Source organism: Marmota monax, unplaced genomic scaffold, assembly GCF_021218885.2.
Source record: "Marmota monax isolate L192 unplaced genomic scaffold, Marmota_monax_Labrador192_F-V1.1 WCK01_AAM20220418_F8-fsc00011, whole genome shotgun sequence".
Lineage (NCBI taxonomy): Eukaryota > Metazoa > Chordata > Mammalia > Rodentia > Sciuridae > Marmota > Marmota monax.
In genome coordinates this window covers 3,545,608-3,568,102 of record NW_026693082.1, presented here as the reverse complement: position 1 = coordinate 3,568,102, position 22,495 = coordinate 3,545,608, and the positions used below count along the sequence as shown (strand labels likewise).

At 33.2% G+C, this 22,495-nt stretch overlaps 1 protein-coding gene across 9 annotated transcripts in view; it reads right to left on the bottom strand.

The window, feature by feature from the left end:
- Pan3 (poly(A) specific ribonuclease subunit PAN3) overlaps positions 1-22,495 on the bottom strand; it is a 140,079-nt gene that overhangs the window by 4,454 nt on the left and 113,130 nt on the right. For 6 of the 9 annotated variants that reach the window (XR_006853886.2, XM_058582509.1, XM_058582508.1 and 3 more), the window contains 9 exons: positions 20,257-20,418; positions 19,905-20,021; positions 19,720-19,821; positions 16,622-16,787; positions 15,460-15,550; positions 10,640-10,779; positions 7,851-7,980; positions 7,370-7,434; positions 768-906 (listed from right to left, as the gene is read on the bottom strand). Coding sequence is in view for 8 of the 9 variants with exons in the window: in XM_058582509.1 (XP_058438492.1) it covers positions 768-906; positions 7,370-7,434; positions 7,851-7,980; positions 10,640-10,779; positions 15,460-15,550; positions 16,622-16,787; positions 19,720-19,821; positions 19,905-20,021; positions 20,257-20,418 (1,112 nt within the window). In the remaining variant the exon portion in view is untranslated. The remainder of the gene's footprint in view (positions 1-767; positions 907-7,369; positions 7,435-7,850; positions 7,981-10,639; positions 10,780-15,459; positions 15,551-16,621; positions 16,788-19,719; positions 19,822-19,904; positions 20,022-20,256; positions 20,419-22,495) is intronic. The other 3 variants (XM_058582505.1, XM_058582507.1, XM_046454303.2) reach the window with 2 other exon arrangements.

Genomic DNA, 22,495 nt, shown 5'->3' with positions numbered 1-22,495 from the left:
ATAATCCATTTAAAAAAAAAAATAGTGTTCCTCCTTTCCTCTGTAAATTGTTTCTCTTAGCACTTTCAAACTCCTTTTTTTTTTGTGAGGGGCGGGATACTAGGGATTAAACTCAGGGGCACTTCATTCACCACTGAGCTACCCCAGCCCTTTCCTTTTTTATTTTGAGGAAGAGTCTGGCCTTGAACTTGTGATCCACTTGCGATCCTTCTGCTTCACCCTCCTGAGTCACTGGGATTATAGGTGTGCATCACGAGGCCCGGCTCCTAGCACTTTCAAAAACATACAGCTCACATCTCACAAAAGTTTATGACATATCTCTATTTAATTCATCTAATCACCAAATTCACTTATACCACTTTTGCACATTTATTATTATAATACTGTAGTTGACAATACAGGAACTAATAACAATACCATTCACAATGACTAGATTCAATTTTTAAAAAACATTAAAAAAATAATTTTTCTGTTTTCCCATTCATTGTTTTACTTGGTACCACAAAATTACATGTAAATAAAATGTAGTACAAGAGGGTCAAAACAAGTCATTTTTGACCACTACAAAAGACCCCATAATAAAAAATTCCGGAATTTGTCTTACAAGGTGTTAGAAAATCTTCCTATACTAGAAAATCACGAAAAAATATCTTGTAGAGTACAGAAGGAGTATATACTGATTTCTTAAGTCTCCTGATATTTGTATAAGATGCATCTCTATAAATTACAGGTAGCATTGTGATCTTCAAAATCCAGATACAAATTACCTTGTTAAGACAAGAAATGATATGACTGAGGTCAATCCAGGGAGCACCTGCTTCTGTCACCTGATGAAAAAGATGATCCCTAAAGAGTTTCAACAGATAACGGTCTCCAGTCTCTGACCAAGTAGGATCCTTCTGAAACCTGGGGGAAGTTAATATTTCACCTCAGTAACTCATGCTGTATGCCACATGGCCACCTGTTCATTTCTCAGACTCAAAACTAGTTTAATTTTTTTCCCTAATGAAAAGAGATTTTATGCAGTGTTTTTGTTTGTTTGTTTGTTTTTTAAATCCATTAAACACCAAAGTACATAAATTTCAATTCTCGGGGGGCAATAACCATCTATGAATTATTGTACCTCTTACTTCAGTCCTTACAATTAGATAAAATGGAGAACAAAGAAAGAAAACTTTAGAAAGCTTTAGACTAAAGTTCTAAGAGAATATTCTTTTTTCCTTCCTCCCCAAGTCAGAGATGGTCAGCTAAGTTTTCCACTTCATTAATGAGCACAACACAGAAAAATGTTCAGAAACAAAACAAAACAAAGGTAGAGTCTGGTTTCCTACCATTTTACCTAAAGGAAAGTTGCAAAGAACTAGAGAACCAGATGACTACTGTTACTTTTCAATGATCTTAGGAACTGACAGTCTATCGGGGAAATAGATGTTATTCAAATAATCAAAGAAAGTGTTAACTACATATTGTAAACTACATATTTATACAATGCTATTATAAGAAAGGGATAGGATATAGAATGGAAACATGGATTCCTCCAGGAGGAAGGTTTTCCAGAGGAAGTAGTGGCTGCTTTTTCAGAGGAAGAATGCCCCCTTTATTTAGAGAGATGGATACTTGTAAAGGACAACATGGAACACTGAGAAAACTTAAGAAAGGTGTTTCTAAATGCATTTTTTTTTTAAAGGAGAAAAGAAAAAGTGTGAAAACAGAATATAAAGGGAGGGAAGGCAAGAAGATAAGGGCAAGGAGAAGCCAGAAAGAAGACAAGGTCAAAAAGAGAAGAGGGAGAAAAGGAAAAACCTAAAGAGAGAGAGAGTGTGTGTGTATGTGTGTGTGTGTATGTGTGTGACCTGAAGCAAGAAGGAGAAATAAATAGATAAGGACCACAGTATGCACCCTTGATTTACATTTAAAAACTGGGACATGGCAGAGGGTATAGCTCAGTAGTACAATGCTCTGCTAAGCATGCAGGAGACTTAATCCCCAGTACCATCAAGTCACTCTGGAGAGCTCCAATTAAAATGCAGATTAAGCATATACATTTATCTTTGCTCCCTTTCAAAGTGTCACCAAATCAACAGTAAAATGTCTTTAAAAGGATGATAAACACAGGGATCAGAAGTAACAAAGTAGATAAGAGATGTTCATAAAATTTTGGCAAGTGCAAATCAGATGGGTTAAATGTTACGACTTAGCTGATTGAACAAAAAGGAACTCTAATCTAGGGTTGCAGTCAGGGGGAAATCCACAAAAAGATGCCAATGAGTAAGGCTCAAGAACTGACAGGGCCAGGCTGGGGTTGTGGCTCAGTGGTAGAATGCTCGTGTAGCATGCTTGAGGCACTGAGTTCGATCTGCAGCACCACATAAATGTGAAATAAAGATATTGTGTCCACTTAAAACTAAAAAATAAATATTTAAAAAAAAAAGAACTGATAGGGCCTACGACAGGTGGAGATATGGGTTGAAGTCAGCAGAATTAAGGAAAGATTCTATAAACAGCAAATAGATTACTCATCTCAGCCCTGCTCCTAGCTCTGCCTTGAAGAAATCTACATGTTTACTTCGTAGAAGGGATGAAGCAGAAAAGCTCCAGCTCCAAGGATGCCAGCAAAACAGTAGCTGAGGAGGTGAAGAGTGGAGGATAATACATTATTCAACAAGCACCTCCTCGCTGCCTGGTTTCCAAACCATGGAAAGCAGGCGTATACCACGGTTAGGACATTCTTTCCACGGGATTCCAAAATTAGCCAAGAAAGAAGATATTTGAGAGTACACTAAAAACGAACAAAAACCAAGCTTAATAGTATATATCCTTATCTAAAGAAAAGCTCAATGTTCTATAATTCCTACAGAGCTTTCCATTAACTTTTTTTAGGACCTCATTTTTAATAGTAATGGGTAGCCAAGTGTACAAAATCCTTTGAAGAGAAAATAAAATAAAGCAAGCCCTTATTTCCACTCCCTAAAAAACAAACAAACAAAAAAACCTAACCACCACCAAAAATTCTGTCAGTGTCATTGACAAAATGATATAAAACACTCAAAGAACAGAAAAGTTTTGGGAAATTAAAAATATGACAGCAGAAATTTAAAAATTCAAAAGGATCAGAACAAACTTGAACTTTAATTTTAAAATTTAGAGAGAAAAAAATGAAACTTGAGAGTTACTAAAGAAGTAGTGAAGGGGCTGGGGTTGTGGCTCAGCGGTACAGCACTTGCCTAGCACATGTGAAGCCCTGGATTTGTTCCTCAGCACCACATAAAAATAAATAAGTAAAGGTGTTGTGTCCAACTACAACTAAAAAATAAATATTTAAAAAGAATTAAATAAAAAAAGAAGTAGGAAAGATCCTAGAATAGAAAAACTTAATTTCCAAGATTAAAAGGACCCACTTGTTTTTTGAATCTAAAACACACATCAAGGAAAATCACTGTGAATTTCTGAACATACGTGGCAAAGCCCTAAAAGCTTGAAAGAAAGGGAAAGATCTGGAGAGAAAATGGCTTTAAATTTGTCTGGCAGTTAAAAGACAATGGAACAATGTTTCATACTCTGAACAAAACTATCAATACTTTTAGTTAACAAAATCAATAAATAGCAATTAAAGTGTAGAAATCATAAAGGAGGAAATGTAACTATCATTATTTGTAGATGGTAAGATCATAAACTGGGAAACTCAAAAATCTATTAAAAATTTATCCAAACAAGGTATCAGGTGTACAAAATTACAGAATTCAATTAATTCATATGAACAACTACTGGTAAGAAGACAGAATAGGGGAGGGGCAGACATAAAATACCTAAGAATAAAATTCAATATGCTAGAACTACATAATGAACCCATACACTACTGAATAGAAGAGTAGACATCAATGAATAAAATGACATACCATGATTTTCAAGACAACTAATATTTAAAACTACAAATGTACTTTAAGTTTACTAATACTCATAATAGTCATCTTACCTATATAAATACCATCAGATTTATTCTTTTCTAAGACATTAAATGAACTGATTAACAGTTTTCGGAAAACAATGAAAAAACACATAGTGAATGGAGATGGAGAAGAACTAACACTACTAGATTTGGTGGTGGTGGTGGGAGGGCTTAACTAGGGATTGAACCCACGGGTGCTTTACCACTGAGCTACATCCCCAATCCTCCCCCCCACTTTTTTTAAAATTGAAATTCTGAGATAGGGTCTAAGTTGCTTATACTTGGGGTTGAGTCCAGGCCCTTGGGAGGGGCAGACATAAAATACCTACATGCCTGTATCCAGCGAAGCTACTAGATTAAAATTCCTACCATTAAAAGAATGTGTAGGAGGCGCTGTATCATACTATGGGCAAAAGTTGGACAATTAAAAAAATGCTTTTTATCTACTAGGTAGTTGTCTGGAGGGAAAAAAGCCTGGATTCATACCTTACACCCTACATAATTTCTAAATATACAAAAAATTAATATGAATGAATGAAACCACAAGCCACAAACATTCTCGAAGAAAGCATGAAGTAATTCCTTCATCTAAGGCTCAAAATCCAGAGGCATAGAAGTTAGATCATTAGACTACATATGTAAATATCTGCATAGGGGGGAAAATGAGCAAAGTCAAAAGAAAAATGACAGCATTAAAAGAAAAAAAATCACAAAGACTAAATCTCTCTAACTCTTATCTATATCAATTAAGAAGACAGGCAATCCAGCCAAAAATAAAAATGGGAAAGGATATGTACAGACAGAAAAGAAAAGAAACAGATTTAAAAAAAAAAAGATACTCAAGTAAGTCCCTTAAGAATAAATTCAAACTAAAACTTCACTGAAATCATTTTCTTATGCATCTGGTTGATCAAACTCCAAAACTTTGAAAAAGGTATTGTTGGTGAGGCACTCTCATAAATTATACAATTTTTTTCTGCAATAGCTCTGAAATTATAGTGATATATCCACTAATTAGCAATTACTATTGTGCCTACCATTATGCACACACAAAATTAAACAAAATTAAGCCACATAACTTAGTCCCTATAGCACGGTTTACACTAGCAAAATACTAAAAACAACACAAGTGTCCATCCACAGGGAACTGAAGAAATAAAAGTAATCCATGGAATGATCATTATTTGAGATAAAATGTGAGGAAGCATAGCTTAGTAACTAAAAGCACAGGCCCTAAACCACAAAGTCTAGATTCAAATCCTGAATCCTGGCTCATTTACTTAATTATTATGTGACCTTGGACAAGTTACTTAATCCATCTGTGCATCATTTTCTGTTAAATCAGAATAACAACAGTAGCCTTGTCACAGAGTAATCATGAGAAGTAAATCAGGTCATATTTGTATACTGTTTAGAATAGTGCTCGACATATACTCAACATAAACATTAAGACTTCCAAAATAAATTTTTATAAAAAGTAATATATAAAGAATACTGAGTATGGTTTGCAATTTTTATATTTAAAAAGAGGAAGCCAGGCATGGTGGTACATGCTTGTAATCCCACTTACATGGGAGGTTAAGGCAGGAAGATTCAAAGTTTAAGGCCAGTATGGGCAATTTAGTGAAACCCTGTCATAAAATAAAATAAAAAGGGCTGGAAATATAGTTCAGTGGTACAGTGTTGCCTAGCATGTGCAAGGGCCTGGGGTCAAACCAAAGTACCAAGGACAAAAAAAAAAAAAAAAAAAAAGGTGGGGGTAATGGTAGTGCTGGATAACATACAGTAGTATATGTAGCTCAGGAAGGGTATAGAAAAAAAATCAGAACTTAGTATTAGTGGGTGCAATTGGTGAGGTTAGGGATGTCAGTTTTGAAGAGAGATTTTGTATTTTTCACCATAAATCTTTAATACTGGTGATATATAACCTAATAAAAATAAATTTTGAAAATTTTTCTTAAGATAACTAAGAATTTTATACTATCAATAAGATACGAAAACAGAACAAAGATATTTTTGGACTTTCAAGGACTCAAAAAACTCACCTTTCACAGGAAGCTACAGGAGAATGTGCTCCATTAAATCAAAAGAATAAATCAAGGAAAAAAAGCAAGAAACAGGGTGTCCAACACAAAGAGAGAGATAAGGAGAACTCCCAAGACAAGAGTGAAGGGAAGCTCCAGGTCAAGTATGCATTTGGGCAGGGTATGAAGCACTCCAGCCCAGATGGGAACAGAAGGGTGGGGACTCTCAGGGGAATTTCTCTAAAGGGGAGGGGAAAAAAAGGAACCGATAGGTTACCTATTTTTGAAAGGTGTTTTATAACTCTGGCAGAGTGTTTGCAATGAACTCGTTGTAAATACTTTTTCCTTTGCTTAGTTTTCTATAAGACAATTATCAACTCCAGGAAAACACAAAAACAAACAAACTGCACAGAAGAAAGGAAATATAATTATGCTTTACTATGTAGTGCAGCTATGAACAATATTTTTTACCTAGTCATAACAATGTCAACACCAAGTACAGATTTAACTCAAAATTATGGGTTAAGTGGCACAATGTAAGAGAGTGTGTTGTTGAGTGTTGAAGAAAGGTGATGAGCCATAAGCTGAATTTCAATACTTAAAAAAATTAAGAAAGAGCAGTTTAGGCATATATTGTAAAGTACAGAGATAAATACCAGAAGACATAGCTAAGAGTTTTCAAAAAGTAGTTTAACATATAATATGTCTTCTTCATTTAGGAAAATTTTTAGGGAAAATTGAGTTTTTAGACTTTGAAAAAAGGCAGTGGACTTGAATTTCATGGATAGGAAAAAAATCCCACAAGCAACGATATCTATCTAATACCTATAACTTCAAAAAATAGATGACAATCCTGAAATATAACTTACACTTTAGTCACAATAACTGCAATTCTGTTCTGTACTTGACAGTTATATAGTACAAACATCAACTCTTATTGAGATGAGTAACTTTAATTTACAAACAGGATAGAATTAGATAAATAGAGTAAAATGGCAATGTCTTTCCAATGTTAATGTACTTTAATAGAAAATAAGAGGCATGCAATAATTAGAAATTTCTGGGAAGTCTCTGAATGGACCAAGGAAAATTGATTTGATCCAGCTTTTAAAAAGGAAACAGGTATTTGTAAAATGTTCCCTCATGTGCAAACCACAATACAGATATTAACACTGTATTTCCTGTATGTGTTCATGCGTGTAAAATTTATAAAGTCAAACACACCTAGGATGTGGCTTAAAAAAAAGGCATCGTAATGATTAACAGGTCACTTCACATGAGAAAAATTTCCTTTTTTTTTTTTTCAAATAAAAGCAGTAAAAATAAGGTACACGCATTCTTGTTTCATAAAATAGTGCCCTTGATTGAAAATATATTGCAAAATACTGTAAATCCTTACTCCGGCCTCTCATTGATTGTTCCCAATTTTGCTAGAAGCCTAAACAGTCTTCCATTTTGAACTTCCTATAAAACATTTTAAAAAGAGAATGTTAATGTTCAGCTAATTCAACATAAAAACCAAAATTCACAAAGATTGATATCCTGCACTGATGCAATCATTAAGCAATACATTCTAACATCCCCACCAAACTTTTGGTTATACTTTTAAAACACCACAAGTCTATTATGCAGATGACCCATTTTTAGGGACTGATAGAGTAACTCACATGAAAGACTTTTGTCACGTTATTACAAAAACATGAATGAAAAAGAAAACAATGCCCAGAGGATGTCAAAAATTGCTAAATATTCAGCATTTACAAAAATATTTGCAATCTTGGACGATTAGGTTCTATATTCTGTATAATAATTACTGTTTTATAACTACTTATACACACAAATCCAAGAATGCGTACAGTCTTTTTAACTATACTTTTTACCTTTGCAAGGTCTTCTTCAATGACATCATTTCTCATTTGAGCAGCATCCAATTGAGTATAAAATCGAGCACCAATCATGGGCATGATGTCATTTACACTTCGCATCCTATTTTGGTCAGTCAACAAATACCTAACCAGGATAAAGAGGAATCACTTGAATATCTAGCATGCAGTTAAAAAAATTAAAACCAAAAACCAAAAACAAAACCCAGCTGGGCATGGTGGCCCATGCCTATAATCCCAGCAGCTCAGGCAGCTGAGGCAGGAGGATCAGAAGAGTTCAAAGCCAGCCTCAGCAAAAAACGAGGCACTAAGCAACTCAGGGAGACACTGTCTCTAAATACAAAATAGGGTTGGGGATATGGCTCAGTGGTCAAGTGCCCCTGAGTTCAATCCCAGGTAAACTCTCCCCCGCGCACCCCCCCCCTAAATAAAACAATAATAATAAAAAACCAAACCCACAAATACATATTGCTTTTATCATCATCTAGTGCACTCAATCTGAAAACATACTTTTCATGCAACTCAGGTTCACCTTTAAAGCTTAATTATTATTTCTCTTCTTGGAAAGCTTTTAAGAGCTAACGGAAAAAAACATGTCTCTTTCTACATATTTTCACTACTGTATAAGAAAGAAAGGAATGTAGAGGAGGGTTCCACTTACGCATTTCAATTCTCAAACCTTTCTTTATAACAGTGCTAGATGAAAAGATAGTTACAAACTTTTTGAAAGGGGTGAAACACTGAATAGCTGTGGGGTTGGGAGCTTTCCCTATTGCTCATCAAAGGTAATTTTTTGCTGTTGTTTTCAAGATAGAGATCTTGCTATGTTGCGCAAGGTAATCTTGAATCATTGGGCTCAAATGGTCTTCCTGCCTCGGCCTCTAAATACATGGGACTACAGGTGCATGCCACTGCACCTAGCCAAAGATAATTTTTGAAACTAATACTGGGTCTTCAATTTTGCTAAACTGAATGAACCCCAGCATATTTTGGAAGCTGTATTCTGCTCTGCCACTTTAATTTAACAAGTGTCATCATATATTCATCTCTGAGCAATCTTTATGTGCAACACAGATCAAAAGAGTCCAATTCTAGCTTACTATCTTCACAGGACTTATCACTATCTGAAAATCTTACTTGCTTACATGTTTATTAACTTTTCTCCCCTTAGAATATAAGTTTCCAAAAGATGAAAATCTTGCTCATCTTGAAGTATCCCCAGCATTTGGGATACAGTAGGTATTTTCTTATTGAATAAATGAATGATTACCCATGCCAATAATCCACAGTATCTTAGCTATTTATCTGTAATTACTAACATTTATATTGGCCAATAATATTGGAAGTTATTACAAGCTATGTAACTTTGACAAGTTACTTTACCTATGTCTGAAATTTGTTTCTAAAATGGGGCTAATAATGGCATCAAACTTACTATTATTGGGAGAATTAAGTAAATTAACTCACATTAAGCAGTTCAAAAGTTCCAGACATATGGTTTATTGCTATAAAAATTTTAGTTTGTAATTATTAAAGTACGACTTTTTGTTTACTCTTTAATGAAAATTTCAAACATTTATTTAAAAAAGTAGAATAATAAAATGAATCCCCATGAATCATCAACCACTTTGGATAATTATGAACATATAATTTGTTACGTTTTTATCCTGTACTCCCAATTTTTAAATCTAGAGATTATAACCTGAAATTATCTGAAACATCCTAGGTTTTGCAAAGTCAGGCTTGGAATCACTGCTGTTACCACACATAAAACAAATGTTTTCATTTAAAAAATAAACCATCTTATTTAACTACTAATAGGATCCAGGCAATGACTGGCTTCCAGTGTTCTGTCACAAGAACATTTACGCCATTTATTAACAATTCCATATCCCAGGGCTGGTCCAAAAACAAAGTGGATCATCCAGGGCTACATCGAAAGATCAGAAGGGACAGCTGGAAGCTAAAGGAAACTGTTGATTAGGATCAATAAATTCTAATTCCTTCTAGAACATAACAAGAAAAATTACAAAAGTATTCCCCTAGCTTCTCTGCTCAAAATGTGATAATAAAGGTCGCAGTGGCCAACCCTCTGAAATCTACCAATATTAGATGTGTCTGAAATAGGGAGAAGTCCTCCTGTGTTGAGAGTAGTCCACAGTGCTTTTTTTTTTTTTTTAAGCCAAACTCATTTCAAACCTATGTTTAAGAACTCCATGGAGTCTTAGGATACTGGAGCATAAGCACGGGATCCTCTACACTGTTTTTTGGTGCATGTTTGGATCACAGAATATATAATTAGAATGCATTTGAGGTTTATTTTATGATAGCTGTCATACTCTGGCCAAGAGAACTTTCTGAAATGATGAAAATGTTCTGAGTGTCCAATATATTAGCCAGGAGCTACATGTGGCTATTGAACCCTTGAAATACAGTTAGTGAAATCAAAGAACTGAAATTTTAATTTAATTTTAAAAGGATACATGTAGTTAGAGAACATCAGTATAGCTCTAGAGGTTGCGCACTAACCAAATGTTTAAAACATCAATAATTAATTAGAACACATGGCTTATTAACTTATTCCAAGAAATATATACTTGGGAATAAAAAGAAAAGTCATTTGTGTTTTAGTTCATTTTAAATAGTGGGAACTAAAACAGAATCACTATTAAAAGGACCCATATGAAAATAAGCAATACACAAAATAAAAAGCTCAGTCAATCTCATATGATAAGTGTGCAAGTGCGTGTGTGTGTACATATATTTTATCATATATTAAAACTTACAAGATCAGATTCTTCAGGTCAGAGGAGTAGTTGATTGTCACTAATTCCATGGCTTCCTGTAAATTCTCTCGCTGTATTCCTGCCAAAGAGTTGCAAGCCAAAGCCAACACAACTTTTCCTAATGATATCAGATCTGCTTGCTGACATGAAAGAATAAATATAACTTTTAATTTTTATTTCATAGGTATACATTTAATACATGACACTACTACATTAATAGAAAATATTTTAAATAAGCTGAAGAATTTAGGGCAGGGTTCTAAAATATGAATATTCATCAAAATCACCTGGGAGCTTTTTAAAAAGTAACTTCTGAGCTTCACCTTCAGAGATTATCATTTAGTGAACAGTCCCAACATTCTAAAGCACCCAGGTAATTCTGATAAAGGCAGTTCTAGGATTACATCTAAGAAACATTACTCTAAGTAGTTAATATGCCAGCTATGAAACTGCTGCTTAAGGCTTTTTTTAAAAAAAAATTCTTTTATTTAAATATATATGATACTCTTTGTTATTACAACAAACTTAAGTTTACTACACATTTGGTTTTACTATGATTGTTGCAATTTAACATACACAGTTTTCCCATTTTCTATGAGTTCCAGAATATAGTGTAAATGTAAAAATTATTTGAAGGAAAGTTTTCCCATTATAAACATAAATGTTAGCCTCATTTTGGAGCATGTTTATTCTCTAGAATATTGAAATGGTGCAAACCTCAAAGATATCCCAAATGCCTTTGTTTCTAAACAAGACTATGTTTGCTTATACTCAATAGATCTTTGAGTTCTGGAACTACCTCTTTCCTATTTTCTTTTTTAAATAATTTACCATTCTCAGGCTTTTCTTCTAAAAGGATTTTCAAAAGACACTGACTAAGTTATTTTTTATCACCCCCAAATAGTCCTACTTGGTAGGCAACCAACAATAAATGTAGTAACTCCAAGTTAACATGAAATCATTTGAAGTAATTTCTACCAGATTTCTTAAAATCTTCAAAATCCAAGATCTCATCTGAATATTAGCTATATCTCATTTACTGAGTGTTGGTTTTTTGGTAAGTTTTCAAACCCAGCTGTACATTAAAATCACCTGAGAAGTTTAACAACAAAACACAACAAATAAACAAGAAAGTCACCTAGTGCTTGTCACCCAGTTTAGATGTTACCAGCCTGGGGTTTGGTCTCAGTATTGGTACTTTTCAAAGCTTCCATAAGAGATTTTGATATGCAGCCAGGGTTTCAAACCACAAGTTTAACTGAATGTCTACAACTGGCATATTTGGAAAACCACCTATTTTGAGGCAGTCATAATGAAATTTTAATACTAGATAGCTATCCTTAACATTGTACCTAACAGGGAATAAGCGTAAGTCAAACTCTATTACCTCCCCAAAGCAACCCCCCTCCAAAAAAAAAAAAAAAAAACATTTAAAATTTAAAAAGTATACAAAAACTAGCATTTGTGAATCTGACACTTTGAACATGAGATCCTAAAATTAGAAAAACTGATTAGACAGATAAACTACTTTAAATCTATCAAAAGGGATACCAAGAATTTGTGCCAAAGTTAGGATCCCAGAATGGCAGAATGGAAGGGGCACGGCAAGGAGCACTTTCACTACTGCCATCATTCCTGTTCTTAGGAGAGCACTGCTATAAAAACTCTGAGAAGTCCCTTTAATCAAATTTAAGATCAGGTAAAACTTTCTAAGTTACATTAACAAAGTTACAGAAATATTGACCAAAAAGCAATCAGAGTACTGTTAATGCTAACTATAAATTTCTATAGGTGTTTCAATCAAATGTATTTTTTTTTTAAATATTTATTTATTTATTTATTAGTTTTCCGCAGACACAACATCTTTGTTCGTATGTGGTGCTGAGGATCGAACCCGGGCCACACGCATGCCAGGCGATCGTACTACCGCTTGAGCCACATCCCCAGCCCCTCAATCAAATGTATTTAGTAAAGCAAACTGAAGGCAGTTGCTTTTTATCAAGTATTTGAGCAGCATGTACCAACATACAGTCTCTCAATCCTTGAAACAGTGGAAATTTTCAGTTTGGCTCCACTTTGAATTGATGCTATACTAAGCCTCCCTCCTAGAATGTTCCATTGTTCCCTATTGTGAGACAGGAAAGCAAAGGTCCAAGACAACTGAAGAACTAGGTGAGTTTAAAAAAAAAAAAAAATTTACACCATCTATTTTGAGTACATCCCACCACCTCTCTAGGGTTGACTCAAGGTGGAAATGATCCACTTTTAGAAATAAAGCACATACACAACATGATCCAGATTAGATTAGAACTGATTTTTAAAATAAAAAACATTAATAAAAGTCTTGCTTATGAGAGTTTAACATCAAAAAAACTCAGTAACTCTCCTTTCCTTGTTGCCCAACTAAATAATTTTCCATTTGTTATTTTGCTTCTTACCTCCATCTGGTTTTTTTCCCCCCATTTGTTGAATTCAGGAGGTTTTCCCCCCAACTCATTTTCAGTTTCTTCCTGATTCTTGATTTCTTGATTTCTTTCTCTGATTCTATCTATGGCTCTACTTATGTCCATTTTACTGAAAGTCAGTCTCTATGCACGTGTCTGAAACAGACTATGAAAAATATACTACAAGAAACAATGCACTCCTTTCTCATGTACCTTCTTCTCTGTAATATCACACTTCCCTTTTGGGGACTGTCTTTAATTCTCTCCTATATCTTACTATAATAAACTACATGAAAAATATATCAAAAAAAAAAAAAAGACAGACAAAGAAAAGAAAACCTGATATATCCTTCCTTTACTGTTGAAAAATAAGGAGAAAATAACACTTGGTTGAAGGTTGACTGAGCTTTTGAATGAGGGCAGGTCCTGGCTTACAAATGAGTTGCCCTAAAAGCTTACTAAAGTTGGTTTGAAACTCAGGGATCATTTTTGTTTCTTTACAGAGCAATTATATAACTCATGACATAAATGAAATACTGCACATTTTGTACATAAACTGTAGAAAATAATACTGCTGTGGCACAGGAGGAAAAATTTTTGTTTGTATTGAGCCCAGCTTCTTCTTACACATGCTCAGCAAACACTCTATTATTGAGTTACATTCCCTGCCCATATCAGTAGTTTTAAAAAAGTGAATCTTATTCAAAAAAGAATTGGGGGGGGGGGCGGCACCTAATAACTATAAGGCATGGTTTTCATTTCTAAACTACTTCTAAAATTTTATGATTGATAATGAGGTAGTCTACAAAGTAAAAAAAAAAAGTAAAAATCCCTTCAAAAATTTTATATTATTTTGATATATAAAGAGCACTAGTTTCTTAATAGTTAATAAGCAGTCACTTTTTGGAAGTACAAAGATTACAAAGAAAAATTAATCAGGGCCAATTACTTAGGCACTAAGTATAAGAAAGAAGAAAAGTCACTAAGAAACATATCCTAGATAAGAATAAAGCAAATCCCCTTGTGTGAAAGAAAGCTGCTGTTGGGGGAAAAAACTATCAGTCCTCCCTTTACTGCTCACTAGATGTAGCTATCCAGAAAGATGTGGAAAGTTTGCATACAACTGAGTGCAATGAGTGCCTTTAAGTCTTGGGACTGCACTGCTTGTGGTTCAGCAGCAAAAAGATTTATGCATTAACTGGAACAGTAAACACTACCAGAGACTGTAGTGTTTCGTCATTTCCTTCCTCTTTGTTCTAAAATTTTGTCTTACACGAAGATGAATGAAAATCTTCCAAAGCTTTGATCAAAAATTGAAGAGAAGAACAATGGGCACATAAAGAATTCAAAAGATTAAAAGATTCTGTCTTTTGTCCAAAAATACCAAAAACTTCTTATCCACAAAGAACTAAAATTGTCTCAAAAGGACAGTTGCATATACTAATGTCAAGCATGACAAAGCAAAATGGACAAGATGAAAAATTTAAATTTAGCCACATTACTTACAAGAGTAATCGGGCAAAAGCAATTATTTTTAATGCTTCCTTACAAGAGGGCTTTTCATTTTTCTTCATTTTGCAATGCTGGGGATGGAACCCAGGGCTTCATCTGTGTGCTAAGGCAAAATGTTCTACCACTGAGCTCTACCTCCAGTCCTTGTAAAGGTCTTTATTTCCTTACACCACATTAATAAGGAAATAACAACTAGAAAAATTGCTAAGAACACTGTGAGTCCTAAATCAACACTACTAGAATGAAGTTAAACAGTATCAGATATTTTTCTATACTTTATCATATTAATAAGGAAATAAGAAACAGCAAAATAGCAAAGTATAAATCAACATTACTAAAATGAAGTTATATAATAACCAAATTCTTATAATGCAGAAGCAGTGAGTGACAGATTCTAACTTAAAAAAAAAGAAAAAAATTACTCAGAAAATGCCAATCCAAAAACAATTCTTTGAAACTATTTCTAAAATTTTATTTTTGGTAATGAGACAAGTGTTCTAAAAGTAAAAAAAAAAAAACAAAACAGGTTTAATTAAAGTAAAAAAGTAATGTCTTTAGTAGAATCTATTCAGTTGATTAATATTTTCACATATTTATTCTGAGTACAAAATTTCCTAATCACATGAATACATTTCCATCTTAAACATCCAGAGTCTCTTGATATCAGTTCTATATATTCCAATCTATAAGGGCTCTACACTAAATATATCACAGTGGTTAAGAAATACATGTTCAAAGTTTGCAGAGACTACTCAAGAATAAATTGAAATCTAGACTTAAAACCCTGAGTTACTTTAAAATAAAAAAGTTTTTGTTTAAGAAAACAAAAACATGCCGTAAATATCCACGGTAATTCTAACTTACCTGATACTGAGCCATCAATGCCAATGGATTACTATTTTGACTGTTATCAAATGTCAAAACATCAAAAACTCCAACACAATTTACTCGTAACCTTTAAGGATCAGAGAATTAAAAAAATAATAATTAAATATTTCTAATTATATACTAATGAATATTTATTTAGCATTTCCTCTCATATTAAGAAGGACTCTAACTTACATCTGAATGCCCACCCTCATGTAATCTCCACCAGCCATTTTAGAGATAAGGAAATGAAAAGTCAGGAGATATCAAGTAATATGCCTTCAATTATAAAGTCAGTAACTAATAAAGTCAGGATGATTACACATGCTTTTTTTGACTAACAGATCAGTCTCCTTTTTATCACTCCAAGTTGTCTGTTAGTTACTCAGGAAAGAAAATTAGTCTCCTAATACTTTATAAAGATGTACCAGGCATTCTAAGCATTTTACATGTACTAAGCCATTCAAATCTGTCAATGAATTTATGAGTCAGGTACCCTAAAATAAGGAAAATGGAGTTAATAATAGTACCTGTCTAATGAAGCTGAAATGCTAGGCAACTTGTTGCGGACATACAGAAACTAAGAGAGCCAGGATATGAACACAGGGAATCTGGTACCAGATCCTCAGTTTGTTATGCCATGCTGCCCAAGCAATTCCCAAAATTTTGGCTACTCACAACTAGGTGAAGTCAAGGTCTGTGTTACTTATCTCTATAAGTCAATTCTCAAAGCATGAGACTAAGCCAACAGCAACAACTAGGAACTCATTTAAAAATGCAAATTCTCAGGTCCCAATACAGACTTACAAAATGAAAAATTGGGGGTACAGGGTAGATCCCAACAATCTGGTTAAACTCTCCAGGTGATTCTGTTTCATGGTAAAATTTGAGAACCATAGTTTTACATTAAAAAGTTGTGCTGATACTGCTTCTCTATTCCCATAACCCTCACCCCATATACCTTTCTAATTTTTACCAATATTTTTGGTAAACAATCAGGTATTTCATTAAAAATTCAACATTTTCTTTTTAAACTTACAAATGCACTCAAAAGTCACAGGAGTTCTTCTGGATAACTATGCAACAAACCTTCACATTTTGCTTACTGTCATAAGTTAGATGATCAATAAACTAAAACTAAAACTCAAAAAGCTAATACCTTGTTTTGCCCGTTATCAGAATCTTTGTTGGGTCCATAACTCGACATGCCAAACCTGCTGTGTGAATGGTTCGCAATGCAGAACTCAGCTGGACAATGTATGCCCAAATAAGAGATTCTGGTAATAATCCAGCATGCTGTCTAGGCAACGGTCCATCGTGTTGGCCTACAAAACAAATGAATTTTTAAAATTGACATGTTCATTTAAGTAATCAACTAAAAGACTAAAATATTCAATCCAAAATTAACAAAGAAAATTCATGTATATCTGTAGCACAACATGTCAATATGTGTGTGTGTGTGTGTGTTAATTTTAGTGTATTACTAAGAACTTAAAAGAAATGCCCCCATTGTTTCTATGATTGAAATTATATTATTTTTACTGTTGGTAGCAGTTAAGCTCTCGCTGAAATGCTCTTTTCTGTGACCAAATAACTACTGGACAATAAACAAAAAAATATTTTAAAATTTACCAAAAAACTACAAATTCTCATTAAAAACAAGAACTACAGAGATTGTTACTTTATGTAAAAGATGAATAATTACAGTGTATCCTACTGTTCAAACTTATGAGAGTTGTCCACTCTTTGGCTCTAAGGAAGCAGAAATCTCCACAATCACTTAAGTTGAATGTTTATTTTTCTTAGTCCACTCAACCTCTTCTACCTCAGATATGTCAAGTCACATAAACAAAAATGCCAAACACTGAATGTTACTTATGGATAATAATAAAAAGCAAACATAATCTGATTATCTGTAAAAGGTAATCTTTTTATTCAAGTACCTCTTATAAGCGTTTTTTCATAATACCTAAATCAGAAGCAGCATATAAACTGAGTCAAAATTTTGTAATTACTTCAAGGAATACAACCTTATATTCACACTTATAAATCAACCTTTTCTGAATCAGATATAAAAGTAACATAGTCAAATACCTAATTGCAGAGAAAATAAATGATAAATATGTAATTATGGCTAGGGATAAAATTTCTACTAAGAATCCCATACAAAATTTAAAAACTACCTCTTTGGACAGAATTGAAGATATCAAATCTAGAAAAAAGTGTTAGTATATTTTACAATGTGATTTAAAAAATATTTTGTGTTAATTAACTACAAAATACAAGAAAACAACAGATTTCCATAAGTGTACGTTTAAGGAAGTTATAACCATTCAAACAATATTTTAAAACACTGCAAACAGCACTGATGAAAACATAAATGTTAATTTATATTAAGTAATGAGTCAACACAAAAAACAAAATAGTTAAGATAAAAATAAGCTGGAGGGCTAGGTAGCGCGCTCGCCTGGCATGCGCTGGGTTTGATCCTCAGCACCACATAAAAATAAAGATGTTGTGTCCACCGAAAACTAAAAAATAAATATTAAAAATCTCTCTCTCTCTCTCTCAAAAAAAAAAAAAGCTGGAAAAATTGCTATAAATGAGTGGATCTCAACAGGGAACATTTAGCAATGTCTGAAGATATTTCTGGTGTTACAACTGGGATACAGAAGATTGTTACTTCATCCAATAGGTAGATTGCCAAGCATTCTGCAAAGCAGAGGACAGCCTCCACAAAAATAATTAAGCAGTCTAAAAAGTCAATAGTGTTGAGGTTAAAAACCCAGCTATAAATTAAAGCCAACAGTCATTTCACAGGTGCTAATACTAAAATAAACTTGAACAACCATATTCATCTATAGAAAGAGTCATACCACATCCCCTTCCATAAAATTATACACGTATCTACAGATGACATGGCAAAAGAAAAAAAAATGACCACACTACATGACCAGATTTTTAATGTGAAACAACCATGTAACCACAACTTTCTTCTTTTCAACTGTCAGAATGCAGAAAGCAAAATCACAAGTAAACTGAAGCAATATATTTTTGCTTGTCTATAATTAGTCTTAATTTAAAGGAGTTATAATCTGAAAGATACTATAAGGTAAACTCAAATCTGGACACTCCCTTTAAGTTCTTTAAGTTACATATTCAAGAAAATCTTAACAAGATTAAAACTATAGTAAAGAATATGATGACTCTTTCTTGGCCTCAGACTAGAAAATGAGACCCTCCCCAAATACATAAGTTAATGGACATCTCAAAATGAATTTACTTTTTCTCTGAAATCATTTACATTTAAATAAACATTTATCAGAATACAATTAAAACGTCAATTCTTTGCAAAATTTAAATCATAAAATGATGTGTTTAAGTAAATATTAGAAATGGGTATAAAAAAAAAACATTGAAAATACTCCCTGAAAAATACTTGAATAACTTAACAGTAAACTATAAATCTATTTGAAGACTGATTTCCTAAACAACGTGGAATTCTATCTTTAAAATAAAACATTTGTTTAGGTAAGTATCACATAAAAGATTATACAGTCACACTGGACTGTAAGAGAGTCAATAACTTATTTTTAGAGTATAAAAAAGGCAAATATTTATAATAAATGAAAGGCACAATATGATATAAAATGACAAAAACCAAAACACTGCAAAGGGAAACAAAAATAAACAAGACTGGGAAGAAATATACCAATGATTTATAATATTTGTGCTTTGGTTATGAATTAATAAGGATTATTTTTATTTTTAATTTATAAATTTTCCAAATCATCCTTATTCAGAAAGCATTGTATTTTAAAAGAAAAAAAAACATTTTAAGAGGAAAAAAAAATTTAACATATTCCCAGTGATCACAAACATCAAATGTCTAAGTCATTCATAACTCACCTTTTTTTTTAATATTTATTTTTTAGTTGTAGTCAGACACAATACCTTTGTTTTATATATTTTTTTATGTAGTGCTGAGGATTGAACCCAGGGCCTCGCACATGCTAGGCGAATGCTCTACCACTGAGCCACAACCCCAGACCTCAGTAAGTATATATAACACATTGTTTCCTAACTTGTCACAGATCAACTCCATCTATTTGAGATATTTCTTTTTTTAAATGCAATAGAGTCCTTATACTGAATGATTACAGGAATAAAGTTAACACATTTTTAAAAATATAAAACTACTCTTCTACCCAGCAAAAGTATTTGTCAGAATACAGTTTGCTTGCATCTTTTTCTTACCCCATTTTCTCTTTGTGAAATAGGAATCAGCATTAGGGTCATTAAAGTGTCTGCTCATCATAGTTTCTCCTCCAGCATGGAAATCATATGCAAACACAAGAGCTTAAAATAAAACACAAACACTCATTACTGAAATCTGTCTTCAAATAACAAAGGTTAAGACAGTCACAGTAAAAGTTACTCACAAGGCTCGGAGAATGCTTTAGTGGTAAATACTTCACGCAGGGTTACAATATTTGAGTGCTGAATTTTTTTCCACATATCAACCAACACCATGCACTTTGTGTTAACAAGACGAAAACCTGAAAAAGAAAGTTTTTCTACTATGTAGAAAAAAATGGTATCTCCCTAATATTCCATCAGAAATGTGAAGAAAATGCTATATCATACTTTTAAGGTACTTTTAAGATACTAATTTCCAAATGAAAAAAAATTATTATCCATTAAATTTATATACTAAAGAAATCAAGATATACAGGAAGGGTTAAATAATCTTAGCCTCAATAACATAAAAAAGGAAAATTTATTTTTCCTTACCATGTATCCTCCGAAGGCAATATGGCAGATCATCTTTGCTATTTACAGCTTTGTAGCAAGATGTAATATATCCAAAATTACTTGATTTCTGTATCCGGTTGGGGGGTGGCAGTGGTTCTAGAGGGAATAGGCTATGGTAGCTGTCAACTTCTGTGGGGACTGCTAGAGTAATTCACAGGAAGACAACTTTCAATTACAGATATTCAGACATTCATAAATCTCTCACAGAATAAAGAAATCAAAACTACTATATACCACTCCTGTATCACACACCCTTGTATTACAAATAGTTTCAGCATTTATAACAATTCTATAAAACAAACTGTGGTTTAAGTATCAATAAGATGGGCATTATAAAACAACCATAGAACAACTAAAGTTTATACACTCAAAAATATTTACCATTTTTATAGTATAATATGCATTTTTTTTTTTTTCTGGGAATCAGTCCGCATTTTATTTTACAGTACATTCGTGTAAGTTCCTGCATTTCCAAGATAACCAGATCACATTCAGGTTAGCACTGCTGGTAACAAAACCATACAACTTCCCTGGCTTCAAAAACAAGATAGGGCAATGCACATTAATACTTCTTTCCCTTTAATACTGCAGAAGATAATACATCACACACACAAAAATCACATGCCTTTTACAATCCAGTGTGAAGGCATTTTATGTTAAAATTAAGCCATGTGGAACATGGGCAGAGTAAGAGTTCCAAAGTTCCCTAACATTTCCAAAAATGCCATCTTTCTCTTAACTGACAAGGATAAGATTCAGCTTCAATGCCTTGGGAAGTGAGCGATAGGAAAGCAGAGGATTATTTAATTCTGAAACTCATGGCTTTTCAGGCTACTTCTGTGAAAATTATTTAAATAATCTAAAATTGTAAAGAGTTAATATGAATAAGGGATAGTAATATAGGAAGCACCTGGGAAAAAAATTCCACCAGTCACTGATGTGAAATTTAAACTGCAGACATTTCACAAAAATGGAAAATCTGTATCACATCCAGTAATACGTAAATTCTCAAGATACATTTTCATTTTACTGAATGAACACACTATGATCCATGTTCAGGTCTTGAGCAGTTCAGAAAAATCCTCCATCTGCAATATTTACTAAAAGCCATCCTAGATCATTACCCATCTAAAAATACAACTGACCAATATACCCAACCCTTACAAACTGAGCTATAATAAAAACGAAAACAAGATATGTAGGAGAAAAATCAGAAGTGTGGGAAAGCAAGTTAGACTTGTTTAAGTCGTGTGACTAAATAAACAATTTCATTATAAAATGGTTCAGACCTTGGTCCAACACAGCTGGAATGATGAGTTACTGAAGATACAAGCCCCCATCCAGAAAGACACTGTGCTACGCAGCATCTTTCTCCTAAAAGTTCAATGTGCTTTAGGTAAAATCATTACTTCACTAATATGCATTTTTATCAGAAATAATTATACAATGAATTATCACTTTAGATATTAGACATTTTATTATTCTGTCACTGGATAAAATCAAGATAGAATGTTTTTTTCATGTATTTTACCTTCTACACAATATATTTTGACATGAATTCTTGTTTTTAAAGCATAAATAAATTCAAAACAAATCACATTAAGCTGGGTACTATGCTTACCCGTGTATACCTATGTATCTATAAATGTAACAACTGGTATCAAAACCAATCTTTAGTAAGTATAACTCAAGGAAATGACTTTCCTCTGCCACCACCAAAATAATTAAGAGGCAAATAATGAAGCAGTGCTCACTGCAGTTAATAGTGAAAATATAGGTAGCTTAAATGCATTATGAATAGGGAACTGATTATAGACAGGTATTAGTATAGTCATTCAGTGGAATACCATGGCTTTAATCCCTAGCAAAATATAAAAAGGAGGAAGGGGGAACCCTTGACTGCCATGCTTTCCATGAAAATTATACTTAAGGATATGTAATAAATAAGAATTTACTCATGTATGCAGGGGTTTGTTTCTCTACAGATACAATAGGCAATTTACATTCCTTATCTTTATGTTCCCTCTTTTCTAGAACAAACATGTATTACGTTTATAATTTAAAAAGACAAGTTAGTGTTTTTAAATTTTTTTTTTTTAGTTGTAGGTATACACAATGCCTCTATTTTTATTTATTTATTTTTATGTGGTGCTGAGGAGTAAACCCAGAGCCTCACCCGCGCTAGGTGAGCACTCTACCACTGAGCCACAAAACTCAG